The sequence below is a fragment of the Sorex fumeus genome, unplaced genomic scaffold, assembly GCF_029834395.1.
Source record: "Sorex fumeus unplaced genomic scaffold, SorFum_2.1 ptg000122l, whole genome shotgun sequence".
Classification (NCBI taxonomy): Eukaryota; Metazoa; Chordata; class Mammalia; order Eulipotyphla; family Soricidae; genus Sorex; species Sorex fumeus.
In genome coordinates this window covers 7,824,579-7,834,813 of record NW_026606179.1, presented here as the reverse complement: position 1 = coordinate 7,834,813, position 10,235 = coordinate 7,824,579, and the positions used below count along the sequence as shown (strand labels likewise).

General features: G+C 47.7%; 1 protein-coding gene across 1 annotated transcript; it reads left to right on the top strand.

Annotated features, from left to right (window-relative positions):
- Positions 1–3,186: 3,186 nt before the first annotated feature.
- On the top strand, positions 3,187–4,552 carry LOC130044463 (olfactory receptor 5-like). The gene is made up of 2 exons (XM_056137199.1): positions 3,187–3,288; positions 3,614–4,552. The coding sequence occupies exons 1-2, from the start codon at positions 3,187–3,189 to the stop codon at positions 4,550–4,552; spliced, it is 1,041 nt and encodes a 346-aa protein (XP_055993174.1).
- Positions 4,553–10,235: the final 5,683 nt, after the last annotated feature.

The window sequence follows — 10,235 nt, the reverse complement described above, 5'->3', positions numbered from 1 at the left end:
TAGGTATATAACGAAAAAATTATAGTATGAGTGATTTTATGTAGTATAATTTTAAATTTGCACAACATTGGTAAATCCTACAGAGTATTTCTTTTTTCTAATGTAGGAGTACTGCTATTTATTCAACCAATGATTAAGGTGATTGAATTGGATATCAACCACACATTACTTTTTTTTATTGAATCACTGTGAGATACATTTACAAAGCTTTCATGTTTGAGATTCAGCCATACAACGATCAATCACCCATCTCTCCACCACTCCACCAGTGCACACTTTCCACCAGCAGTGTCCCCAGTATATCCCCCCCCACCAATCCTCATCCTTCTTCCATAGTGGCAATTTCCCCAATACTCTCTCTCTCTCTCTCTCTGCTTTGGGGCATTATGTTTTGCTCGAATTTTTCCACCAACATTCAAGCCTGCCTGCCAGGGTCAGATGCTAGATAATTTATTGTTCCTTGCTCATTTTGAATATCTTGGATGCTGCAGCCCTGTGCTTCTGGAATCCTGGTATTGTAAATGGTTGCGTTCCAGAGACATTTCTGTTGGGCACTAATCCATTTTGGGATTAAGTCGGGCATCTCTGGACCAGGGCTGTTCATGCGCTAAGATGGAGCCCAGAGGCACATTGTGTGGGTAAGAGCCAAGCCGACAAGCCGGGGAGTAGCTGGGGAGGGACAACCCGGTGCCTCTGCTGCCATGCAGCATGGAGATTTAGTCCTGGAACCCACATACCTGAGCCTTGCTTGTGGAAGCTCTTGTTCACCAGGATTCCATGTGGAGAGATGGGAGACTGCACCTGCTCTATCTGGAGTGCCCCGGTAAAATTGTCTTGGGCTTAGAGAGATCTCTAGTTCTCTGGTGTCTTCTAGCATTCTATGCTGTGTCTCTGGCTTTTGATCTCTTTCGAGATTTATTTATGGATCTCTGAGCCAAGACCAGTTATAGAGTTTACAAGGTGGCCCTGGAGTTGGTTTGTGGGGGTGACTACCAACTGTGGGGGGAGGCAGCCCACCCTAACTCCGTGAAGGCCTGGGGATTTCAGTCACAAAACCTGCATACCCGAATTGTCAGCGGATTATATCTTGGTGAGGTCCATCCTGAGACAGTGGAGTCAGGCCACTGTCCACAGGAGTATGGCAGCGATTTTAGATTGTGGAAGCAAGCGGCTGCTGGGGGAACTGCTTGGTCAGGCACAGGCCACCTTCGCCTCCCCCCATCCTCTGATTTATCCCAGTTTGTTCAGTCATGCACAGGTCCAAGATTAATTGTGGCTTTTTGTCTCTTTCGAGATTTATCTATGGGTCTGTGAGATAAGGCCAATAAATGAGCTTGTATAGCTGAGCTGGAGGTGGTTTGTGGGCATGGCTTCCACATACCTAACATTTGGCCGTTTTATTTCTTGGTAAACCTGGTCCCAAGTTTTGGGGTCTGGCCAAAGGCACAGCGGCAATTTTGGGGTGTCAGGAAGCCTGAAGACACCATCAGGCTGCTGATGTACTCACCCCGCATGTTCAGGTTGACCTGTTGGCAGCATCATATCTCCAGTATTTCTTTCCTACATTATTATTTACTTTGGTAAAATTGGTTTACAAGACTGTACTTATTTTAAGGATAGAAGTTCACACCACTTCACACTACATTGCCCCACTCACTACCAAGATACCAACACCTGAGACCAGAGTCGGTTGACCTTGCATACAGTGGCCCTGGATTTGATCCCTAACATCCCATATGGTTCCGCCAACGTCCCTTAACCCCCAGAGTGATCCCTCAGTTCAGAACCAGGAGTAAACACTGAGCACTGCTGTGTGTGGCCCCAAACCCAAAATATCTAAACAAGCAAAACCTGTCCTAATTACCAAGATCCCTTCATCACCATCCACTGGACTCTGTCCCTTCTTCTTGGCAGAGTTTTGCAGAGCCATGGACATGGGTGCTCCACCCTCAGACTCCCTTACTTCCCAGTGCCTATAGGCAAGTGCCTTGTGGCACTGTAAGCAGGGGTGACACGCACGCCAACACGAGACTGGAAATAACCACTCAATGCAGCTTCAAAGACGACAAGGCAGTTCGAGGATCACTGATATGACATCATTGCCACTGTTTATTGGTGAGTGCAAAGTTGCAAGGACAGGACAATGTGCAGAATGGAAGGAAATGATGTGATAGAGAAGGGAGATTAGATCCACACTTATCTCTGCAGAGGAACTTGTCCTTGCATGGTCACTTGTGTTATATTACACGAGAAACATAACAGCACTGCTAATCTAGACACACATTTCACATAACTCATGTGTGCATTTGTGAGTAGGTGCAGGATATCTCAAATCGGTCAGAGCAGTTACTTCAATGATGAGGCAGCAAAGGATTCTTCTCCTCATATCCTTGGTACTGTTTGAATCCCAGCCACTTTTCTGGGCTAAGCCCTTTTAAAATTAGTGTGTAAAAGGCACACGGTGAGGAATACCAACATGACCTTTCAAGATCACATTAAGACTTTCATGGAAAAAGACTAAATTAAGTGAGAGAATAATGGTGAGTGCCCAGCATTGTCACAGACACTCAGCAAAGGTTCTCCATCTCTAGCCAGGCTCATTTAGCTGCAACAATGCCCTCCTATCTTCTTTTCTTTATCTTTGCTTCCCAAGTGGTACTCAGGAGCCCTGGGGCGCTCCCAGAGGATGGTGGACTATGGGCTAGTGAGCACTGTCCTGTCTTTGTAGTATTTAGTTACATATGCCATGCCATTCCCAAGGCTATTCTCTGACTTGGCTGAGGTCTCATTTCTTGCTCTCCTTCCCATGTTCTTCCATTTCTAAGGGTAATAGTGAAGTTCAGGTTGGGGGCCAGACTTAGTAGAGATCAAACAGCCAAAGGATCACATGAGTACTCAGGCCCAGGTCAAGTTGGTGGTTCTAATATGCAGACCAATATCTGAGAGATGCGTGTTGGTCCCAGTGAGGGAAACTGCACTCCCTGTACTCACTCCAATGGGCGAGATAACGGGATGGAAGGGACAGGGTTACCCCAGAGACCTACTTATAAGGACTGAGGAAGAGGAGAGTTTCGAGCTGTGGGAACAGACATCTGTGGGGAGGGAAATGTCAGGACTGTGCCTGGCAGATGTGTCTTTGAGTGGGACACTTCCTGAAGTCTTGGAGCACTGGGGGCACATTTGAAGATGAGAGAGGAGGACCCATGGGGCTTTGATAAGTTGGCAGAAGAGGAACTAAGACAGTTTAGCAACTGGCAAGATGCAGAAAATCGGGGGCCTGAAGTGAAGGTAAGGCACATAGTTCTCACTCTCACGGTATGGGGCTATGTTTAGAACGTCTCACAGGAAAGGAGATGTCCACTGCATGGGGACAACTTGGTTTATCCTCGTGGAAGGAAGAACAGGGGTAGAGGGTCAGCCAAGTGATCTGGGGCCTGATCCCTGACACAGTGTATGGGGCTTGTTTGCTGTGGCCTCCGAGCTCTGGGGCTGGCTCCTGGTGCATGAGGAAATTAAGAGACCCAAGAGGCATTTCCTTGAGTCGAGAGAGCTAGAGGTCGAGGTCTGGGGACAGAGCTGTCCCACTCACTCCCCAGATGTGTTTTGTCCTCAGATGGAGCACCCTGTGGTGGAGGTCAACAGGACAAGAGTACAGGAGTTCATCCTTCTGGGCTTGTCCACAAGGCCGGGTCTGCGTGATGTCCTGTTTGTGGTCTTCCTGGCACTCTACCTGCTGACGGTCCTGGAGAACATGCTCATCATCTACCTCACCCGCAGGCACAGCGAGCTCCACAAGCCCATGTACTTCTTCCTGGGTAACCTCAGCTTCATGGAGATGAGCTACATATCTGTGACCATGCCCAGCCTGCTTGCAGGACTGTGGGCTGGACCCTGCCACATCACCTTTGCTGCCTGCATGACCCAACTCTTCTTCTTCATCATCCTCATCTGCACAGAGTGCACACTGCTAGCTTCCATGGCCTATGATCGCTATGTGGCCATCTGCCTCCCACTGCGCTATCCATTGCTCATGCGACCTCAGGTCTGCCTAGGCCTGGCCCTATCCTCATGGCTCGGCGGGCTGCTAGTGTCAGTGATCAAGACATCGTGCATTGCCAGCCTGTCCTACTGTGGCCCCAATGTCCTCAACCACTTCTTCTGTGATGTGTCCCCTCTGCTTAACCTGTCCTGCACCCACGTGGCCCTCACGGAGCTGGTGGACTTCATCTCAGCCATCGTCATCTTCTGGGGGTCCCTGCTTGTGGCCATTGCCTCCTACGTGGCCATCGGCAGGGCCGTGCTCCGGATGCCATCAGCTGCTGCCCGGGGCAAAGCCCTGTCCACCTGTGCGTCCCACCTGGTCGTTGTGGGCATCTTCTACTCAGCTGCCATCTTCATCTACGCCCGTCCCAGCCGCATGGAGGCCATGGACCTCAACAAGGTACTGTCTGTCATCTACACAGTGGTCACACCCTTGTGCAACCCTGTCATCTACTGCCTGAGGAACAGGGAGGTGCACTCAGCTTTGCGGAAAACCCTGTTCTGCTCCTGAGACTCAGGGCCGGCACTATCCTACTTGTGTTTCAGTTCAGATCTTATTCATAGGCTATCTAGGTCATTCATAAAGTACCTGATAGGTAGTTCCAGAACCTTTGTCGCCCAAATGTCCCCTGCCTCCCCCCCCCCCCCCACACACACACTGGAAGTCACTTCAACCTAAAAGAAGCCGCAACTCTTCTTTTCATGTCCGGAAATCTGCCTGCCTGGGCCTTTTGCATGGTTGAAATCCTGTGCCCAGGGGCCATCATGTAACTTTCTTGCACCGAGCCTGTGCTTTTGAGGTTGGCACATGTGAGGGCAGGTACCAAGGCTTTGTTCCTGATTTTTATGACTGAATCATATCTCAGTGTCTGGATGGATTGGGATTTCTTCCCCTTCTCATGAGTTGGTAGATGTCTAGGCTAGTTGCTTTTTCTACAGCTTTTTGTGCTGAAATACCATCTCCTTTGTCTTGGGTACACACCTAAGTATAGATGTTTGGGTCAGATGATAACAACATATGTTTTATGTGCAATCTACCAAATTTTCTCCAAAGCATTCAACCCCTGCTTCTTTTTTTTAGTGTGGTAAAAGTTTTTTTTTAATTTTTAAATTTGATTTTCACAAGGTTGTTCACATTAATTGATTATATTCAATATTTCAACCAATCCCACCCCCATTACACCTTCCCACTACCATTATTTTCCCACCACCCTTCAAGCCTACCTGCCACAGGCAGCTGCTAGATAATTTATTTCCTATTGCTTATTATGAATAGCATGAGAGATCATGTGGCTGCTTATGCAGTTGCAGGGTTCTGGAATTCTAAAATTGTAAATCATTGGGGTCTGGAGACATCTCTGTAGGGGGCTAATCCATTTTGAGATTCATTCGTGATTCTTTGGATAAAGGCTGTTGACATGCTTAAATGTAACCCATAGGCAGTTCGTGGGCTTAATAGCCAGGACTCCGAGGGGGTGAGGAGACGGGAAGGAACAGCCTAACCCCGCCACCACCAGGTGGCCTGGAGTCTTCAGTCCCTGCTCCCACATACTTGGGTTTTTCTCTGGAAGTTTGTGGCCACCAGGGGTTCATCTGGAGTGGGCAGAGAGGGGACACCTGCTCCATCTGAGGTGCCCCGTCAACCCCCTGCTTAAGTGAGGCCAAAGTCGGTTGTAAATAGACAAACTAATAAATGGGAGAACTCAAGGATTTTTGGGGTGATGGGGAAGATGAGAATCACAATGAGTGAAGCTCTTCCTGTCCCAGACTGGGAAACATTCACATGATGGTGACCACAGAGAGTGGAGATGCCTGGACAGGCCCTGGTTACTTTCACTCATAGTAGTAGAGTTCTAGCTCTGACTGTTCTAACTTATACTTTCCCTTATAAGCCCACCCTGGATATTCACTGGGGAGACAAAGACTCAGCATATTAAAGCAACCTCATACTGTGAAATCATGCAACAGTATTTTCAAAAACTAAAATATAAAGTAGCTATATATTTCTAGATGGGTATGAAGGCCTGATTTTTTTTTCTTTTTTTGGTCACACCTAACAGGGGTTATTCCTCGCTCTGCATTTAGGAATCACTCCTGGTGGTGCCCAGGGGGTCATATGGGATTCTGGGAATCAAATCCGGGTTGGCCTCATACAAGGCAAACGCCCCACCCGCTATGCTATCACTCCAGCCCCGAGGCCTGATATATTTCTAAATGAAATGTGATGTTTTAGAGGAGAAGGTTTGATAAAAGGCTGAACTTGGAAAACTCAAATTCGGAATCCAGCAAGTGTTTGACAGATTCTTCAAGGCACAGTCTAGCGTTAGAAGAGACTGAAACTCTGCCTTGCACATCTGAGTAATGATAATAAAGACATAAATTGCAAGAAGTTATGAATCCTTTGATCTTTCTGGTGGCAACATACAATACACCTAAAACACCTGAAGGTGATGAAATAAAATCATCCTAACATTTTCATTTATTCTGCCAGTATGCTGTTTTGGTTCGTCTTTGTTTATAGGCCACACATGGTGTTGGTTCTGTGCTCAGGGCTCACTTGTGATGAGGTTTGGGGGACTGTATGTGGTGCTGAAGATGAAACCCAGGTTGGCAGCTGTATCCACTGTCCTGTCTTTTTGGTCTCCCAATACAGGGTTTTTGTCTTTTTTTTTTCTTCAAGAAAGCTAGTCGGGCTGTCCAGCCACTGTGATTGTCTGTGATGAAGCGTACCTCTCCACTGTGGATAAGGGCATGCTCCCAGTGTGTTATGGGATGTCCAGCATGGTCTGAGAGATCTCTCATTGGTATTGGGGACTGTCCGAATATCTGAAAGGGTGGGCACACACCCAGGGTTCCAGCCTCCCGCACAGCTGCGCCCAGGCCATGTGGACAGCGGTGGGCAGTGCAGTCACTACATGTGGTCCAGTGACTCGTGGCTGTATTGGGACGTGTCTCTGAGAAACATTGGTTTGTGGCTCTGTGGATTTGTTGACGTGATTCACTTCACACCATGGGTGGACTGAGTTCTGTTCCATATTTCCCTTAGCCCTGAAGCCGAACACACCTTTTCTTAAAAGAAGGTGGCAAGAAGGTTTGTGGGGACGATCAGAACCTCACAAGCTATGGTTTAGAACCACCCACTCCACAGTCAGTCCATCGACCACACAGACACTAGTGAGAATCATGGTACTTCACAGCCCTGATGGCGGGCGGTGAGTAAAGTGAGGCTTGGGAGAAGATGGAAGAAAATACTTGAAATCATCCTAACATTTTCATTTTAAGTAATTTTTTTTAAAAAGTATAATAAAGCTTCTGTGGCCCTGGAATTACTCAGTGGCCAGAGCACCTGCCTTGAAAATATGAGGTCACAAATTTGATGCCCAGAGCTACCCCACATGCAGAGCTCCTGAGCACACATCATGCTGAGTGCTGAGCACGTGAGCACTGAAGCCTGGCGCAAACCTCACTACAGGTGTGTGACCTCTGACTGCACAGTAGGTCACATAAGGGAGGTGCAAGACAAGTGGATATAAAAATAAAAATTCATTTTTCTATGGGGGCTGGAGATTTAATACAAGGGATGGACTACTCACCTCAGTTTGATTCCTGAGCACTGTCAGGGGTCGCTCCTCAGCGATGAGGTAGGAATAGACTCTGGACACTGCTGGGTGTGGTCCCTTCCTCCCACTCCAAAATAGGAAGGAAGGAGAGAAAAGATGAGACTTTTGTTTTATTTTCACATTCTGCAGCATCACTGATACTTGGTGCAGTGCCCCATCTTTTTTCCCCCTTTTTAATAAATTTACTTATTGAATCACCATAAGAGCAGTTACAAAGCTTTCGGGTTTAAGTCTTGGTCATACAATGATGAAACACTCATCCCTTCACCAGTGCCCATTTTCCACCACCAAAACCCCCAGTATACTCCCCATCCCACACCCTGCCCCTACCTGTGGGGAAAATAACTTCCACATTAATCTCTCTATACTTTGATTACATTCAATATTTTGACACCAGACCCACCATTATTATTTGGGATTTTATCCCAACACTCAGATCTGACGAAAAGTCTACAGTAAACAATTTGTTTTCTACTTCTGGTTATGAATAACATATGATGTCGCACAGCCTCAGTAGTGGCTATGCGATATTGGGATTCTGAAATTTTAACAATTAAATCTGGAGGGATTTCTGCCCAAAACTGCTGGGTTCTGAGATTTGTTCCTGAGTCTCTGGGATCATGGCCATTAAGCAACTTGATCAGGAGCCAGAGAGCTGTTCATGGGTAGTGACCGGGGGTCTCATTGGGTTGGGGAGGAAAAGGCCGGCTCCACCCCCATCCTGTGAGGCCCCACGTGTCTCGTCACTGTGGGACCAACCTGACTGCCCAATAGCTTTTAGAGGATGATAGTCACCAAGCCACCAGGAGGGAGCAGGAAGAGGGACAGCACCCTTTACCCCCTGGGGGGTCCAGGCCAGGTAACCTACTACAGGGACCAGATGTATTTCTGCCAAATGTCGCTGAGTTCCAAGATTTGTTCCTGAGTCTCTGGGATCATGGTCATTAAGCAGCTTGATCAGGAGCCAGAGCGTCCATTTGTGGGCAGCAACCCGGGGTCTCATTGGGGCGGGGAGGAAAGGGCCGGCTCCACCCCCTCCCGTGAGACCCTGCGTGTCTCGTCACAGTGTCTCATCTTATCACACCAAAGCATCTTTGTGCCTTCACCAACATCCTCATGTTACTTCCATCCCAGCTCTGAAAGCAAAGAATTTCAAGACCAGAGAGACATCCCTGCACTGGGGCTCTGCATGCCCAAGACCCTGGGTTCAATTTCCAGCACTTCAGGGTTCCCTGAGCAGAATCTGAAATGACCCCTGAGCACTGAGCTGGGAGTGGCCCCCAAAGAAAAAAATAATAATAATAATATAAAGAATTCTAAATAAGCTAATAAACCCTTGAGGAGGAAGAAAATGTTGTGAAGAAAAAGGGGAACATAATTCTGAGCTGGGTGGGGTGATGGGGCAGGAAAGCAGCCAGACCCCCTCCCTCTTCTATCTTGAGGAAGACGTTCAGATGTTGGGGTGAAGCTGCAGGGCACCATAGGAGCAGACTAAGCCCTCAGGGAGGGACTGAGACAGTGGTCTCCCTGGAAGTGGCCCAGGTGAGGCTGACCAAAGGACGTCACAGTGAAGTGCTGGATAGTAACAGGCCCAGGGTCATGGAACAAAACCAGACTCCAGGGGAACTAGGGACAGGGGTTGGGGCACAGTCACTGTGTATCAGCACCATGAACACTGATACTATAGCAACTACCTAAACTTGAATAAATTAAATAATAAGGAATAAAATGAAAATGAGAAAACATTTTATTTTATTGTGAACCAAGACAATAGGAATAGATCACAACCTTAATGGAGAGGAAAGACCAGACAGGGTGTTGGAGCAGCAGAACAGTGGGGAGGGCACTTGTCTAGCATGCTTCCCATCTGGGTTTGAAGCCCGACACCACATATGATTCCCTGAGCCGCCCCCTGCCTGCCCCACCTGCGCAGGAGTGAGTGCTGATCACAGAGGAAAAAGTTCTGGGCACTACCAGGTGTGACCAGAAGGGGAAAAAAAGAATAAACAAAAACATCAAGGCAAAGACTCACTCAAGCATGTAAGTTTTTCTGGAAGGTGTCAGGATTTCCTGCACATCTAGTGGGCATGGGCTTCTTCAGTGATTGGCAGAGCTACTATAAATGCACCTTATTCCTTTCACTTTGCTTTTGAGAGGTGGAATTTTTTCAGTGGATATTTCAGAACAGACACTTCACTACTGTGCCTTCACTGCCCACACAAGAAGTCACACTCAGTGTCTCCTGGATGTGTGTTCAACAGTGAGGCATTCCCTGATGCTGTGGGCACTGGCATGTTTGTCAACGTAAAACAGGCTTTGCGCTAGAGGTTAGGGTCTTTTCACAAGCACTGTTGCAAAATGCATGTGCTTTGTGTGATGTGCACACACACACACACACACACACACACCGACACTCTGAGGGAACGGCTGTCTTCCCAAGGAATCAACATCCCTGCACTCATCCTGACTGCCCAGCTTCACCTGATCCCTCAGTGATTTCTCTGTTCCCAACTGTTCCCTCTGTCAATGCTCTCTTGATGCATTTGTATTTCCCCGCTTATTGAAACATGGTCC